Here is an 18,609-nt window from a genome sequence, read left to right on the forward strand (position 1 = left end):
CAGAAAGCAATAGTCTAAGTTGGTGAAGTGAAATGAGAAAAATATATACATAAAACTATTTTTTAGAAATAGAAAACAGAAATCTTGCATGTGCATATGTATTCCCCCTCCCTGTTATGAAGCCCATAAAAAGCTCTGATGCAAACAATTACCTTCAGAAGTCACATAATAAGTGAAATGATGTCCACTTGTGTGCAATCTAAGTGTCACATGATCGGTCATTACATATACACACCTTTTTTGAAAGGCCCCAGAGGCTGCAACACCTAAGCAAGAGGCACCACTAACCAAACACTGCCATGAAGACCAATGAACTCTCCAAACAACTAATGGACAATGTTGTTGAGAAGTACAAGTCAGGGTTAGGTTATAAAAAAAAAAAATATCCAAATATTTGATGATCCCAGGAGCACCATCAGATCTATCATAACAAAATGAAAAGAGCATTGCACAACAGCAAACCTGCCAAGAGACGGCCGCCCACCAAAACTCACTGACCAGGTGAGGAGGGCATTAATCAGAGAGGCAGCACAGAGACCTAAGGTAACCCTGGAGGAACTGCAGAGTTCCACAGCAGAGACTGGAGTACCTGTACATAGGATGACAATAAGCCATACACTCCACTCCATAGAGTTTGGCTTTATGGCCAGAAGAAAGCCATTACTTTCAGCAAAAAACAAAATGGCACATTTTGAGTTTGTGAAAAGGCATGTGGGAGACTCCCAAAATGTATGGAGGCAAGTGCTCTGGTCTGATGAGGCTAAAATTGAACTTTTCGGCCATCAAAGAAAGGGCTATGGCTGGTGCAAACCCAACACATCACATCACCCAAAGAACACCATCCCCACAGTGAAACATGTTGGTGGCAGCATCATGCTGTGGGGATATTTTTCAGCAGCCGGGACTGGGAAACTGGTCAGAGTTGAGGGAAAGATGGATGGTGCTAAATACAAGGATATTTTTGAGCAAAACCAGTACCACTCTGTGTGTGATTTGAGGCTAGGACGGAGGTTCACCTTCCAGCAGGACAATGACCCCAAACACACTGCTAAAGCAACACTTGAGTGGTTTAAGGGGAAACATGTAAATGTGTTGGAATAGCCTAGTCAAAGCCCAGACCTTAATCCAATAGAAAATCTGTGGTCAGACTTTACTATTGCTATTCACAAGCGCAAACCAACTTGATGGAGCTCATAGAGACTCATTCAAAGCGACTTGGAGCTGTAATTGTCGCAAAAGGTAGCTCTACAAAATATTGACTTTAGGGGGTGAATAGTTATGCACATTGACTTTTTCTGTTATTTTGTCCTATTTGTTGTTTGCTTCACAAAAAAAAAAAAAAAAACATGAAAGTTGTGGGCATATTCTGTCAATTAAATTATGCAAATCCTCAAACAATCCATGTTCCAGGTTGTGAGGCAACAAAACACAAAAAAAGCCAAGGGGGGTGAATACTTTTGCAAGGCACTGAACCTGGGTTTTCACAATGTCCCGTGACCATTTAGCCTGATATTACTCATGTAAATGCAGCTAGGCCCAGGAACATCTAAACACAGATACAAATGTGTGGAAAGCATAAAAGTTCTTTTAAACTTAGCAGATAACTTCTTCTGTTTTTTAATGCTGGTGGCCTGTGTGCATGGGGCCTTACTGTGTGAAAGGTTTGTAAAATGACTAATTGACAGATATCTGTTTGCTTTTAGGCCCTTCTCAGCCTCAGCCGACATATGGATACAGAAATTATCAATCAACTAACAATGCCTCTCCAGCGTTCTACTCACAAGTGCCGAGTAAAGTTACTCCTTCGTATACAAGCATCCAATATGCGCCCGATTATTACTATGCCAACTATGCAGCACTGCCCCCACACAACACAGTCGCACCACCTGTACATACCAATCATTTAAATGCAAATCAAGGCTCGCATCAATCATGTCATGGACTTTCTTCCGGCAATCATGTTTCTTCGTCACTTGGACCAGGTCAGGGTGAGGTTCCTCCTATAGCTCCTGTCCATTCATACCCTGAATTTGCTGGTAACATCAATTATGCATACTCTGCCACTTCATCTTGTCCTCCTCAGGGATTACCAGCTCATTCCAGTCACTATTCTTCTCCTGTTGTATCTAATCCACTATATCAAGGTGCACAATACTCCTCAATGCCTGCCAGCAGTCAGTATGGACAAGTAGTTGCCCAAAGCCTTCAATCAGCCAATCAGGTGACTGGCAATGCACACAGACTACAGACGTCTACTGCTTCTACACTGCATCCTAATGATTTCCCCAGGCAAAGTGCACCCCATGCACCTTCTGCAGAACCTAGAACGGCTCAGGCTGGTCAGGTTCAAAATCACAGCTTGTCTTTTGCACCTACCAATCAACAATCTACTTCAGGTAAGATGCCTTTTGTTTCTGATGTGTGTGTTAAAAATGTTACTTTTTTCAATGGGGACTGTACCACTTATTTTCTGGTAGTGCTAAGAGTGGAGCGCTGAACAGTAGCTACAGCACATAGTTCTCAGGTCAACAAGCTGCTCAGGATGTAGTGGAAAAGCAAATCTCTCAGATCCTACCCTGTCAGGAATTCTGCACTACAACACTGCCAGGTTCCCAGGACAGTAGCCCAACAGTGTTTTAGCATCATTGTCCACTTCTCCAGTATACATTGTTCTCTCAGCAGTAATCCACAACACTAAACACTTTCCATACCCCCGTTTAGTGTCTGCCCTAGCTTCTGCCACAGCTTTCCCCACACTGTCTGCAGTAACTTCTGTACAGGCTCCCCTCCACAGTGCCTACTAAGTTTGGCATTCCTTTTCCACACTGGGGATGATTTAAAAAAATACTGTATTCACTTCCTTTTGTGATAGTTGTGTCATGTACAAACGGCTGTTCCACAACATTATAGTGAACTGCTCTTCCTTCCTCAGAAGGGAGTTTAGTCATGTCCCCTGTCTACAGGCCACACACAAAGTGTGTATAAAACCTAATTTTAAAATGTATTCGCTTTTTCATTCCATTCACTAGTTCTATTCTTTTTAGTTTCTTCCCCTTTTTTTTCTTTTAACCACTTCCCGCCCGCCCTATAGGGAATTGAGGGCGGGAAGGTGGTTGCATTATCCTGACACGCCGTCCTATGAGCGGCAATCTGTGCTGCGGTGTGTCACTCTGACACACACCGCATCTCCGATCTTGGTAAAGAGCCTACTGACGTAGGCTCTTTACCATGTGACCAGCTGTGTCCAATCACAGCTGTTCACATAGTAAATGGGAAGTGCCGTTGATTGGCTTTCCTCAGTTGGTGCCTGACAGGCACGAGTAGAGGAGAGCCGATCTGCGGCTCTCCTGGCAGGGGGGTCTGCACTGGTAATCAGAGCATTGATTACCAGTGCAGACCCCTTTGGGGGGGGGGGGGCACTAGAGCCACCAGGGATGCCCACCCATGACCCCAGGGATGCCAACCATGGCCACCAGGGATGGCAATCGGGGCTCAGGGAGCCCGCCAGTGCCCTCCCCATCAGTGCTGCCCACCAGTGCCCATCATTGCCATCTATCAGTGCTGCCCACCAGTGCCCATTATTGCCCATCAGTGCCGCCTATCAGTGCCCATCAATGCTGCCTATCAGTGCCCATCAGTGCTGCATATTAGTGTCACCCCATCAGTGCCTCCTTATCAGTGCCTGTCAGTGCGGCCTCATCAGTGCAGGAAAAAACGTATCTATTTACTAAATTTTATAACCTAAACAAAAAAAACTTTTTTTTTTTTTTTCAAACTTTTCGGTCTTTTTTTATTTGTTTAGCAAAAAAGAAAAAACATTGCGGTGATCAAATACCACCAAAAGAAAGCTCTATTTGTGGGGGGAAAATGACATAAATTTGGTTTAGGTACAGTGTTGTATGACTGCGCAATTGTCATTCAAAATGCAACCGCGCTAAAAGCTATAAATTGGCCTGGGCGGGAAGGGGGAAAAGTGCTCGGTATTGAAGTCAAAGAGGATCTCCACCTTGGTATCATTAAAATCCCTTTAAATTGTCCCTACATGAGAAAAAAAACAAAACTATCTTCTTGCAGGCAAAGCTACCCTTGCTTTGCTTTACTCCCAGCACTGCCATCTTGAAGGCAGATCCAGTGCATGTGCAGACACACAGCAGATCTCTGCTAGGTCTTGTAGATGTCCCAGGAGCCGTATATGGCATCCTCACCAAGGTGGGGATTTAGAAAGCAACATTGTGTAAAAAAAAAAGTACATGGGGGTTAATAGTTGTCTGAAGCTGCAATGAACAAGCTGATGTGTGGAAAATTCAGGTAGTTCTTACTTTAAAGTGATATTTAAGGCAGATTTTTTAATAAAAATAACAAGCATGCCATACTTACCTGCTATATGCAGTGGTTTTGCACAGAGCAACCCTAAACCTCCTTCTTGAGTCCCCTGCCGGTGGTGCTCCAGAGCCTTTACAACCACTTTTAAAATCTATCACTATATCGGTGACAAACTCTTAAAGCATTATTGCCAGCTCTCTGTTTAGAAAACAGGTGATAATTAGGACCCAACTCTGATCTGGCGTACAGATGTATTCCAGGTACTCCGAGCGGGCTGTTTTGTCCTGGGAAATGGTCATGTCATGTCCAAGACAATTTCCCACACAGGGCCTATTATCTCCTACCCCTAGGTGTCGGCTGGGAGATTCTTTGGCTGAAAGCAAAATGTAGGCAAAGGGCTGATGTCATTACCTGTATGGAAGTACCCATATTTGGAAAATTAATGTCACTGGGTTGGTGGAGCCTGATGGGCAACTGTGAGACTAATTTCCCATCAAGATAGCTTCACTTTTGAGTGATACAGTAGGAGGCAATTTTTGAAGTCACTATAGTGGCTTTAGATCTGATCACTCCCATACGTGGTCAATCAAAAACGAGTCAGACTTGATGGGGAACTATTCTCTCAGTTCCCCATTAGGCTCCTCCTACTCCTAGTATGAAACTTTTCAGGTCAAGCGCCTGTCAGTGTGATAGTCACAGTGGCCAGGGAGGGAAAGGGTGTCTGATGTGGACACTCCTTCCCCGATGCAGGCACGGAGAAATTCATGTACCTATCTGTGACAGTTACATGAATTGGGCACAAGCACTAAGACTTTGGGTGTTGCGCCCCAACAAAATTCTAAAAGGGTATCAATACACCCTTTATAAGTTCCCCTGATAGTGTTCCAGAGTTGTTCAAGGGTCCCATGTGGTGTTCTGTGCATGCAGTGTGCTACAAGAAAGAGTTATGCTGATATTTTAAAGCTTCCACATACATTCATCCTCTAAATTTTGTCCTGTAGTCTCGATATTGTGATTACAAATGAAATGCAAGTTTAGTACGTTTTTTTCTTTGTTTCTATTTTTAATTTTTTTTGGTAATTTCTTTGATTTAAGATTCTTTATGCAATAATTCACTAAATTAAAGGATTCCACATGCAATATGAAGGCAATATGACTCATCTCTCGGAAATATCTCGTGAGATAATAGAACCAATTCATTAAAGTAAAATATAGCAGTTAGGGCCCTTTCACACGGGCGCTCCGTATGTCCGCAAATCATCCTATTTTTTTGCGGATGATTTGCGGACATAATGTAAGTCTATGGCATTGCGGATGTCAGCGGAATACCATACGCTGACATCCGATTTTCTTCCTGTCAGTTCTGTTCCGTTTTTTGGAACGGAACAGAACCCTATTTTTGTTCCGTTCAAAAAACGGAAAGGAAGGAAAATCGGATGTCAGCGGTATCATCCGCTGACATCCGCAAACCCCCATAGACTTACATTATGTCCGCATATCATCCGCAAACGGATGGGATGATATGCGGGCATACGGAGCGGATGAAAAAAAAAAAAAGGACCGCAGCGGAGCTCTCATACGGAGCGGCCGTGTGAAAGAGCCCTTAGAGTAGGGAAACTCTGCACTGCCCAGTAAAGTGCAAAGTATACAATGTATCCGAGTGGAAATAATCTGCCATGTGCTCAGGAGTCAGGAATAAAAATAAATTGTACCATTTCACCAAAGGAATGTGAATGAAAGCACACTAGAATGTTTTCAGTTTCAAAATATCTGTGTGCATTCATTTACAGTGCATTAATTTAAAGAACTCTCTTCCTCTGGTGCAGTGTTACCATGTAAAAAACAAATTGCGAGGAAAAAAAAAGCATGTTTTTTTTAATGCATTGACTAGATTTGAGCTATTTTACCTATATATCATTCCTACATTTTGCAGATCCCCATTCCTAAACAGAACATTGTATTCTGCTGGTGTTCATTTTTGTTGGCTGTAGGAGAGGCAGGACTATTAGAGGTGTCCTTTTTTCATTCAGTTAAGTTTAGTGAAGGCTCAGCAGTTCCAAACCACCCACTATGATTCACTGTGCAGCTTCACAGATTTATGTGTGAAAAAAACCAGCTTTGTATAACCAGGTGATTATCACTGTAGCCTTGTGTAGCAGAGTCCCAAAGGGGCTATTTCAGAACAAACTATCTAGAGTGATGAAACAGCAGCTGGTGAGTTTATATCTTCATACACTATGGAATGGGGTGTGTCCGCAATCATGGAAATTTTAATGGTGCGATTTAAATATACAGTATGTAGGCCTCAAGGACATGCTCAAGTTTTCTTTGTAATGTCTCACAGACACTGGACACTCTGGCCATCTCTCCAAGCGCCTTTCCTCCTGACAACAGCGTTTTGGCAGAAAAAACTTGACATTTGTAAATGCATGGAATACGTTTAGGCGCATCAAGCGATTGGGTGTTAATTTATTTGGTTAGATTAACCACTTTACCACCGGAGGATTTTGCTGTCTTACGTCCAGGCCACTTTTTGCGATTCGGCACTGTGCGACTTTAACTGACAATTGCGCGGTCGTGCGACGCCGTACCCAAACTAAATTTACGTCCTTTTTTTCTTTTGGTGGTATTTGATCACCTGTGCGATTTTTACTTTGTGCGCTATAAACAAAAAGAGAGCGTAAATTTTGAAAAAATAACAATATTTTTCAAATTTTTTAATATGAAATTCCCCCAATAAAATGTAAAAATCAAATTTTTTTTAAATTTTTGGCCAATTTGTTTTCTGCTACCTATGTTTGGTAAAAAAAAAATCACAATAAGCATATGTTGATTGGTTTGCGCAAAAGTTATTGCGTTTACTAAGTGAAAGATTTTTGTCATTTTTGGTGTTTTTTTTTTTTTTAACGAGTAATGGTGGCGATCTGCTTTTTTTTTTTTTTTTTTGGCGGGACTGTTCGACATTGCGGCGGACAGATCGGACCCTTGACTGACATTTTTGACACTTTTGGGGGTACCAGTGACAATACTACAGTAATCGGTTCTATAAATATGCACTGTTACTGTAAAAATGACACTGGCAGGGAAGGGGTTAATTTTATTAGAGAGGGAGGGGTTAATGTATGCCTGGTGTTTACTAACGTGTGTGGGGGGAGGTGACTGAGTGACACAGGGACAGATCGCATGTTCAGCTATACCGAACCCTGCAATCTGTCACTGTCTGTCACTTAGGAGATCCGCCCGCTTTGTTTACACAAGCGGGCGGATTTCCAAACTCCATTCCCCGACGATCGGGGAAGAGCAGCGGTGATCGCAGTCGCTTCTCCACTGGCCCGACTCCCGCTGTGAATGAATACAGCGGGAGCGAGCCTCCGGCGGCGCGCGTGCACCACCCACAAGGGTAGGAGTCCAGCGACGTAGGTCTACGTCGCTGGACGATAACTAACCACTTTGCCGCAGTAGAGCTCGAGTGAGCGGTCGGCAAGTGGTTAATGATTTATTCTGCCTATTGAAATAATTGAATGCTCAGGCTGTAAGCCCAATTCACATTGGGCCGATTTGAAATGCGATTTGACTTGTCAAATTGGAGCCTATTGCCGGCAACGGCACTGTCCGAATCGGTGCGACGCCGACTTTGCAGCGCAGCACCGATTCCCAAAAGTAGTTCCTGCACTACTTTTAAAGACTTCTGGGGCAATTTCAATAGACATTTGTGCATGAACTCGCACAGCTGTCTCTCAAATCGCCCCCAAAGTCGGACTGAAATGCTGGTTTGAAATCGAGCGAATTGAGCTGAACGTACATGATTTCATAACCGCATTTAGTGTGAATATAGGTTTAATGTGCCTAGCGTTTACACGAGCCAAGTGTTTTTTTTTTTCTGTCAAAATGCCTCTGCTCCTGGACGTGCTGGCAGTTGTTTTATTTTTCTCTGCCTCTAAAACGTGTATGTGTGAATGGAAACATAGGCTTACATGCAGGGGCGTTTAGAGGCATTAAAAAAAAAACAAAAAAAAAACTCGCTGGACATCCCTTAGAGCAACATCCCATGTGCATAAGGCTGAACTGCTAATTTAAAATTAATATTTGCTTCTCTAAATACATCTTTTGTATAGAATAAAACTGAAAAGGCTTTTTAAATGAAAATTTGCATGCTTACCAATGACTAGGTAGCAGATGTTTGCTCGTGCTATCTGTGCTAGTCATAAGCTTAGCCAATATTAAAGGAGCAGTTTCTGCCTTTACTCTTCTATGTGTAAGCCACAGTGGATTAAATCCATGACATCCTCTTTAAAGGGTGCAGAAGTGGATCAATGCCTGTAAGCATTAGAAAGAGTAATGAATTGGCAGGATGACATGACCTGTTAGTAGTAAAGTACAATAAGTAGTGCAGTACTTTAAAGAATGCAACCTAAAGCCATTTTAAGAGCTCATAAGAATATTTGCATTAAAATGCATGTGGAGTTCTGTGCAAAACTGGCCGTTCACATTATCATTTGGTTGCTTGTTGTCAAATGATCAGATCTTCAAATGTCCCTTCATCTAGAATGCCCCATCTCAAGTGCAGTAATCACAGTTGAAGATTGAAATTTCATTCAGTGGGTTCAGATTTCTGCAGATATTTATATTTATCTGCTGCCGTTTTTTTTCTTCTTTTTGCTCTTTTTTTCGGAAAGTAATATATTCCTCCTATGCATGGACTTCAAAAGTATTGTAATTCATTGGCAATGTTCTCAGGTCTTGTTGGTGACTTGTTTTTTTACTGCTTGTTATCTGGAAAACGAAAACTTTTCTATTGGGATTTGAAAGGCAATAAAATATTGTAAGTGCTGCTGTCCCCAACGCTGACACATAATTAGAATACAGATCAGAACAGATGAGCACTTGCTTAAGCTCCTAGTAGCTCAATGGCTTTGATTACATTGGCTCTGGCTGTGAGCAGTACTGTCCCTGTGCTGAAATACTTCATAAACTTCTATGGGCTGCCCATTTTTTAGCCAAATTATTTAAGAGCTCATTGAAATTTTTTTAACATAGAAATCCTGCCTAAAAGCAGGAATTGAGGGGGAGTATTTGTAAAAAAAAAAAAAAAAAAAAAATTTGCATAGCAAAACAGTGCAAGTACATGAATTTTGTGTTAATTGGGCAAACAAATGTTTTAGGCTATTTCCTGTTCTAGGGAAATGTTTTTCATGGATTTAAAATGAAAAATACCAGATTTGGCCACTGGACAGTGCTAAGTATCATTGGAATTTCCTAGGATACTTTTTTGCATTCTAGTGGCCAAATGCGGTGTTATCTGTTGTAAATCCATGAAAAAATGTTCATCCAGCACAGGCAATATCCTAGTAAAAACGTTTAACCACTTTACCACCGGAAGACATTTGTAAATGCATGGAATACGTTTAGGCGCATCAAGCGCTTGGGTGTTAATTTATTTGGTTAGATTAACCACTTTACCACCGGAGGATTTTGCTGTCTTAAGTCCAGGCCACTTTTTGCGATTCGGCACTGTGTGACTTTAACTGACAATTGCGCGGTCGTGCAACGCCGTACCCAAACTAAATTTACGTCCTTTTTTCCCACAAACAGATCTTTCTTTTGGTGGTATTTGATTACCTGTGCGATTTTTACTTTTTGCGCATAAAAAAAAAAAAAAGCAAAAATTTTGAAAAAATAACAATATTTTTCACATTTTTTTAATATAAAATTCCCCCCAAAAAATGTAAAAATCAAAATTTTTTATTATTTTTGGCCAATTTGTTTTCTGCTACATGTTTGGTAAAAAAAATCGCAATAAGCATATTTTGATTGGTTTGCGCAAAAGTTATTGCGTTTACTAACTAAGGGAAAGATTTCTGTCATTTTTGGTGTTTTTTTTTTTTAACGAGTAATGGCGGCGATCTGCGATTTTTTGCGGGACTGCGACATTGCGGCGGAAAGATCGGACCCTTGACTGACATTTTTGACACTTTTGGGGGTACCAGTGACATTACTACAGTAATCAGTGCTATAAATATGCACTGTTACTGTAAAAATGACACTGGCAGGGAAGGGGTTAATTTTATTGGAGAGGGAGGGGTTAATGTTTGCCTGGTGCTTACTGACGTGTGTGGGGGGAGGTGACTGAGTGACACAAGGACAGATCGCATGTTCAGCTATGCTGACCCCTGCAATCTGACCCTGCCTGTCACTTAGGAGATCCGCCCGCTTTGTTTACACGAGCGGGCGGATCTCCAGACTCGATTCCCCGACGATCGGGGAAGAGCGGCGGTGATCACCGCCGCTCCTCCCCTGGCCCGACTCCCGCTGTGACTGAAAACAGCGCAAGTGGGAGTCCAGCGCCCACAAGGGGAGGAGTCCAGCGACGTAGGTCTACGTCGCTGGACGATAACGAGCCACATTGCCGCAGTAGCAGCAATGTGAGCGGTCGTTATGTGGTTAATTTCCTCTGTATTCACACAGGGCAAATGTACATTCTCTTACACAGAATGTATTGCTATGCATTTTTTTTTTAAATAAACATACTCCAAAGTGTCTGATATGACTTTTATTCCGCAGCTGATGAATTCAAATTTTCCTCCAGTATTTTTTGATAACACACTGCATTCATCTTGCCATCATTTCTGACTACATTTCCTGTGCCTTTGTAGCTCACACATCCCTAAAACATCATCGATCCACCTCCGTGTTTCACAGTAGGAATGGTGTACCTTTCATCATAGGCCTTGTTGACTCCTTTCCAAATGTAGCTTTTATGATTGTGGCCAAAAAGCTCAATATTGGTCTCATCACTCCAAATGACTTTGTGCCAGAAGGGTAATTTCTGTTGTCATTATGATTTAAAAAGAGTAAACACAATTGATTGATAATAAATGGCTTCAGCCAAACACTAACCATGAGTGAAAGAAAAGTTTTGGTGTTATCATTCATATTCTCTGAAAAATGGCCAAGAAATCATAAATTCTGCCAGGGTATGTAAACTTATGAGCACAACTGCATATCCTCATAGTTTTTTTTAGATCTAAGGGAGTGTTGCCTTGGACTGCTAGTCTCATTAGATTGTGAGTGAGATTTGGTCATATTAATACTGTGCAGCTCACTGTTCACCTTTCTGGAGGCACTGACCTAAAGAAACAAAGCCCTTCCGCTACCAACACAGAGATGCCATGTAGAATAAGGTATAGTAAGTCAGTAATAAAGAAAAGGGGTGTCTGCCGACAATAGTAGTGAGTAGTTCTTTGCTCTCTGCGTGCCCTTTTCTGGGTACAGGTGGGGGCAGAATTCTGAAGGGTAGTAAGAGTAGTGTTGTGGGTGCTTAAGGTTAATCAACTTTTTAATTCCTGGAGAAGGGGTGTGTGCGTTTTGGCCTACAATGGCAGGATATTTTGTACAGGGTTCATACGGTCATGAAAATCCTGGAAAAGTCAGGGGATTTTGACATGACACTTTCCAGGCCTGGAACAGTTATGGAAAATGAGTAAACCCCACTAAGTTTTGGAAAAGTTTTGGAATTTTGTGCAACTATTAAATTTAGAAAATGCCCCCTGTATTCTGTGGGAGCGGGGGACAGTAAGTGGACTATTTTCTATGTTTCGGGTTTAGGCGGATTAATCAGCCGCAGCGCACTGCACAGCTGAAGCCTGGTCACCGGCCTCTTCAATATGAATAGACCGTGACAGGCTGGGAACTCTGCGGCGGATTGATCTGCTGAAACTGAGAAGTGCACTTACTGTCCCGCTCCCAGGGGCGTACCAGCGGGGGGGGTGAGGGAGGGGGGCGCACGCACTGGGGGGTGTCAGCCGGGCCACTCGGATCGCCGCACTGGGGGGTGTCAGCCGGGCCACTCGGATCGCCGCACTGGGGGGGTGTCAGGCTGGTGTCCGCCGAGCCGCCCGCATCGCCGCACTGGGGGGGGGGGGGATGTCAGGCCGATGTCCGTCTGGCCGCCCGCATCGCCACACTGGGGGGGGGTGTCAGGCCGGTGTCCGCCAGGCCGTCTGCATCGCCGCACTGATGGGTGTCAGGCCGGTGTCCGCATCTCCGTGTGAAGAACTTCTTAGAAGGCAGCTGCAGCGGCAGGAAGAAGGTCAGTGCCTGAGGAGTCTCGTTTTGTGTGCTGGATAGTAGAGCTGCACGATTAATCGTATGAAAATCGCGATCTCGATTCACCCCCCCTGACGATCTAAACCTGACATATGCTCGATTCTTTGCATAGCTGAGGGAGCAGAGAAAACAGCTGTGGAAAACTCCCAGTAACTATAAACAAAATGATTACATTGTATCTTTCCTCCCGCAAACGCCTATCAGCATTTTAAGTCTCCCAGTAACTATAAACAAAATAATTACATTGTATCTTTTCCTTCCCTCTGCCAGGGAGAAAGGAAGTTTAACCTCTTAAAGACTAGACCTTTTTCTGACACTTGTTGCTTGCAAGTTAAAATCATTTTTTTTTGCTAGAAAAGTACTTAGAACCCCCAAACATTTTATATATTTTTTAGCAGAGACCCTACAGAATAAAATGGCGATTGTTGTAATATTTTATGTCACACTGTATTTGCGCAGCAGTCTTTCAAACGCAATTAATAAACTTTAATGAATAAAAAAAAAAAACGTAACAGTAAAGTTATCCCAATTTTTTTTTTGTTACACAGAGAATCGTGATCTTTATTCCAAGCTAAAAAATCGTGATTCTCATTTTGGCCAGAATCGTGCAGCTATACTGGATAGGATGGGATGGGGCAGCTGCATAGAGATGAATTGAACTTTCCATATTTATTCCTCGTGCTGTCGCTAAATGCTTGTTACTCCTCTCAGCGGCTGCAGGAGGAATATGGAAAGTTCAATTCATCTATATGCAGCTGCCCCATCCCCCTCCTATACAACTTCTTTTGCTGCCCCCCCCCTGTGCTCTTTAGCCCCCCCTCAGTGCTAATAACCCCCTCAGTGCTTTTTAGCCCCCTCAGTGCTCTTTAGCGCCCCCCCCGTGTTCTTTAGCACCCCCCATGTGCTCTTAGCCCCCCCAGTGCTCTTCAGCTCCCCACAGTGCTTTTCATCTCCCCCCCATGCTCTCTGGCTCCCCCAGTGCTCTCCACCCCCCTGTGCTCCCTGGCTCCCCCCTCAGTTATTTCCAGTTCCCCCCCCAGACAGTACTCTCCAGTTCCCCCCCCCCCTCCCCCTGTGCTCTCCATCCCCCTGGTTTTCCCTGCTTCCACCCCCATGCACCTTCCAACCCCCCTGCAATGCTTTCCAAACCCCCCCTTAATACTCTCCAGCCCCCCCCCCCCTCTGTGCCATTCAGCTCCTCCAGTGCTCTCTGCTTCCCCCTGTGCTCTCCGGCCTCCCTAGTGCTCTTCTATCTTCTATCATGTCCGCAGTTCTTAACCTTCTCTTGTATCATGTCCGCAGTCTCTGACCATCTCTTGTATCATGTCCGCAGTCTCTGACCAGCTCTTGTATCATGTCCGCAGTCTCTGACCATCTCCTGTATCATGTCCGCAGTCTCTGACCATCTCCTGTATCATGTCCGCAGTCTCTGACCATCTCCTGTATCATGTCCGCAGTCTCTGACCATCTCCTGTATCATGTCCGCAGTCTCTGACCATCTCCTGTACCATGTCCCCAACCTCTGACCATCTCCTGTACCATGTCTGCAGCCTTTGTCCATCTCCTGTATCATGTCCACAGCCCCACACTTTTTTTTTCCCAGGACTTGACCTCTGAGTATAGACAAGAGTAAGCGCCGCATTTGTGCATCTGTGCCATCCATACCAGTCCACCTGCACCTCCATCATGACTGTGGCTTGGACCTAAAGAGTAAGCGCCGCATTTTGTGCATCTGACTGTGCCATCCATACCAGTCCGGGTGCACCTCCATCATGACTGCCTAAACTGAAGCTTTATTCCCAAGCAGGAAAGGCCATTAATCTTCTTTCTCCAGTTACAGTATATTGGTCAAATTACAAGTTAACTTTATGGGGGTAACACAGTTTCAGCTAAAGTTAGTGTGTAGCAATGCCAGGGAAATGCAGCTTTAAAATGTATGGCTTCATAATGAAAAGTGTGAGAGGTTGCTGGAGAAAGATCAGGACCCGGGACATGCTAAATGTACACTGTGTGTCGTAAAACGTTTGACATTTCGAACATGGGAGAGGCAGCGCTGTCTAGCCACACTAAAGGTGCAAAGCACCAGTCTGCAGCTGCGTGCTCGACAGCTTCCAATCCGATCGCTGGCTTTTCCACCCGTGCGCCTGAAGCGACACCGGCTCCCAGCTGCGGCAGCGGTGCTTCCATCTCATCCACTGTAAAACAAGGGACCATTTTGAGTCACGCTGTATCCAGAAACGAAACCATAACTGCAGAGGTACTGTACACTACAAAGATTGTAATTTATTTTACTAAAAATATGCTGGGTGTGACATGGATTTTCTTCTTATTTAACATGTATACATAGACATGAATATTTACGTGAAGTCATGGAAAAGTCATGGAATTTTATTGGTAAAAATGTGTATGAACCCTGTTTGTAATGGCTGCCCATATTATAGTTCAAGGCCTAAAATGAAAATTGCCAGCCCTTAAAGAGGTTGTAAACCCACCTCACAAACTTTTACCTATAGGTAAGCCTATATTAAGGCTTACCTATAGGTGCTATAAATATCTCCCAAGCTTGCACCATTTAGGAGATATTTAGAGTGCATACTGCCGATGACGTCATCGGCGCAGGCGCTCTGAAGGAACGGCCACCTGTACCGTTCCTTCAGAGCTCAGTGCCGTGAACGGCGGCTCCCGCGCGCAGGCGCGGGAGTGATGTAATCGCGCCTCCGGCCAATCAGATGGCTGGAGGACGCGAACCCGGAAGCAGGACGGCCGGACATGTCGCCGTCCTGTTGCTGAGGTGGCGGCACGGCGGGGGCTTCGTTTTAAGGTAAGTACTACATAATGAGCTAGTATGCGATTCATACTGGCTCATTATGCCTTTCTCTTTACAGGGCTTTTTTTTTTTCTCGTTTTTTTGGGGGGACTTTACTTCCTCTTTAAGTGTTGAGATTGGATTATTATTTTCTAAGGTCTTTTGTTTATTCAAGGTATCCCAATCTGCAAATAAATGTTTTCTTTTTGTTTGTTTTTTGTCGCCACAGTATCTTCTGCATTCCATGAGGCAAAACAAAAGCCCGGTCTTACAGCATCTGCTCCTATGTCTTTGACGACATATGCTACAACTACAAATACTACTACTAAACAGTCATCAGAACCTGCTTCTTTGATGTCTTCTTTTCATCCCCCTCCACCAGCAATACAGCAAGGTAAACAGAACTTTATTTCAGACTTATCAAAAATGTGAACTTTGCCATTATGTGTATTTATGGTACCAAGTGGAGTTCTATCATTATAGGCACAATTCACAGAGCTAAAACATAAGGATAAGGATCCCTATTTTTTTTTTTTTTTTTTTTTTTTAATTACATTTTCTCTGACAATTTTTGGGTACGTTTTTATTGTTATTTGAAAATGTCACATGGCTACAAATCAAGATCCCTATCATTCGGTAAAGCTTTGTGCAATTGGCCTATATATGACTGCTAGGATAAATGGAGTCTATTTATAAAGGTATATAATATCTGTGTTTTCTTTTTGCTATACCTTATCTCAATTAGTGCTAAATTTTGTCAGTTTTTTAGTCATTTGTTTTTCAATCAAATGGAAAGCATCTTTTTTGAGGAATGGTGAAAAAATATTTGTAGTTTAGGCATACTCCTAAATATGTTTCGGCTATGAGAGAGGGCAGATAAACCGTTCCAGAAGCAGCAGACTATATCTATAGAGGAAACAGCAATTGGCCACACAAAATCAAAAGGGTAGATCTGTGGTATGGTGCCTTTGGCCAAATCGAGACTTGGGAAAATTAAGTTTTTGCCCAAGTTAGGTAATGATCATTTAACCACCTTGTGGCCATAGGCTATGGCTTTACCATTAAAGCTTATGGAGATAGGGCTTTCCCAATATAGCTTTTGGACCCAGGCTGCAAACATACAAACTTCTGCTTCTGAGTTTCACAAAGATGTTAAAAAAAAGTCCCTTATGTCTGGAAACCGCCACATTAATGGTTTGTTTTTTATTTTTTTTGTTTTTTTATTTGTTTTTTTTAGCTGTCCATGTTATTGAAGAGGAGGGGTCAAATTGTAAAATGTAGAGTAGTCGGCTTATGTATGACCAAGACAAACCACAAATGATTTTTGTAGTTAAAGTTTTACTAAACCCAGGACCCTGCATTCACCATATCTGGTCTCCCATACTACACACGACATGGAAATGCGATCATTTTAATAAATACAAACTGCAAAATATTTTTCCTCATCAGCAGTATATAGAAGTCTTGTGACTTCTATCCATGTCGGGCTGAGCACTGGTTAAAGCTTGTAGGAGGAGTTTCTATTCTCCTCTGACTGTCCTGTGAGGCTGCATGACTCCTGACCCTCTGTCTGGACAGTGCTAACTGGCCCTGTGCTGTTCACATGCCCCCCCCCCCCCCCCAAAAAAAAAAACTCCCTAGCAATACACACCAAACTGAGCAAGTGCAGAGGACCCCCCCTCAAGTCTTTGTACTATCAGCAGATGGAATGGGAATAGTAAAAGAAGGGGAGGATCAGAGAAGACAGGTTCAAACAGCTCTTTTACGCAGTGTGCAGGATTAGCCCCTTACAGTGCACCCGGAAAGTATTCACATCGCTTCACTTTTTCCATGTTTTGTTATGTTCTAGCATGATTCCAAAATGGAGTAAATTAATTTTTTTCCTCAAATTATCTACAAACAATACCCCTAAATAACAACGTGAAAGAAGCTTGTTTGAAATCTTTGCAATTTTTTTAAAAACAAATCACATGTACATAAGTATTCACAGCCTTTGTCATGCCACTTAAAATTGTGCTCAGGTGCATCCTCTTTCCACTGATAATCCTTGATGCTTCTACAACTTGGAGTCCACCTGCGGTAAATTCAGTTGATTTGGACATGATTTGGAAAGGCACACCCCTGTCTGTATAAGGTCCCACAGTGAGCACAGTGGCCTCCATCATCCGTAAATGGAAGAAGTTTGGAACCACCAGGACTCTTCCTAGAACGGGCTATCTGGCAAAACTGAGAAATTGGGGGAGAAGGGCCTTAGTCAATGAGATGACCAAGAACCTGATAGTCACTCTGACAGAGCTCCAGCGTTTTACTGTGGAGAGAGGAAAACCTTCCAGAAGAACTATCTCTGCAGCACTCCACCAATCAGGCCCGTGTAGTAGAATGGCCAGACAGAAGCCATTCCTAAGTAAAAGGCACATGACAGCCCATCTGGAGTTTGCCAAAAGGCATCTGAAGGACTCTCAGACCATGGGAAACCAAATTCGCTGGTCTTATGAAACAGAGATTGAACTCTTTGGCCTGAATGGCAAATGTCATGTCTGGAAGAAACCAGGCACCACTCATCACCTGGCAAATACCATCCCTACAGTGAAACATGGTGGTGGCAGCGTCATGCTGTGGGGATGTTTTTCAGCGGCGGGAACTGGGAGACTAGTCAGGATCGAGGGAAAGATGAATGTAGCAATGTACAGAGACATCCTTGATGAAAACCTGCCCCAGAGCACTCTGGACCCCAGACTGGGGCGAAGGTTCAGGAGGAGAAGGAGTGGCTACAGGAATACTCTGTCGATGTCTTTTGAGGGGCCCAGACTTGAACCCAATAGAAATCTCTGGAGCAATCTGAAAATGGCTGTGCATCGATGCTTTCCATCCAAACTGATGGAGCTTGAGAGGCCCTGCAAAGAAGAATGGGAGAAACTGCCCAAAAATAGGTGTGCCAAGCTTAAAGCATCATACTAAAAAAAAAAAACTTGAGGCTATGATTGGTGCCAAAGGTGCTTCAACAAAGTATTGTACAAACGCTGTTAATACTTATGTACATGTGATTTTTTTTTTTTTTTTTTTCATTTTTTTTATTTTTAATAAATTTGAAAATATTTCTTACAAACTTCTTTCATGTTGTCCATATGGGGTATTGTTTGTAGAATTTTGAGGAAATTAATGAATTTAATCCATTTTGGAATAAGGTTGTAACATAACAAATTGTGGAAAAAGTGAAGCGCTGTGAATACTTTCTGGATGCACTGTAGGTTCCACAGTGAGTATAACAAGCATGCTTTACTGCATATACAGACTGATTTTTACTGCTGTGGGTTTAGTAACACTCGAACATTTTTTTTTTTTTTTTATGTGCACTGCCTTTCCTTTTCACTAAA

General features: G+C 43.0%; 1 protein-coding gene across 2 annotated transcripts in view; it reads left to right on the top strand.

Moving 5' to 3' along the window:
• Positions 1 to 18,609, top strand: part of SEC24B (SEC24 homolog B, COPII coat complex component) — a 152,728-nt gene that overhangs the window by 14,631 nt on the left and 119,488 nt on the right. For both annotated transcript variants that reach the window (XM_082263158.1, XM_082263159.1), the window contains exons 2-3: positions 1,704 to 2,396; positions 15,465 to 15,629. In XM_082263158.1, the coding sequence (XP_082119284.1) occupies positions 1,704 to 2,396; positions 15,465 to 15,629 (858 nt within the window). The remainder of the gene's footprint in view (positions 1 to 1,703; positions 2,397 to 15,464; positions 15,630 to 18,609) is intronic.

This window comes from Pelophylax lessonae (genome assembly GCF_965119305.1).
Source record: "Pelophylax lessonae genome assembly, chromosome: 1".
NCBI lineage: Eukaryota > Metazoa > Chordata > Amphibia > Anura > Ranidae > Pelophylax > Pelophylax lessonae.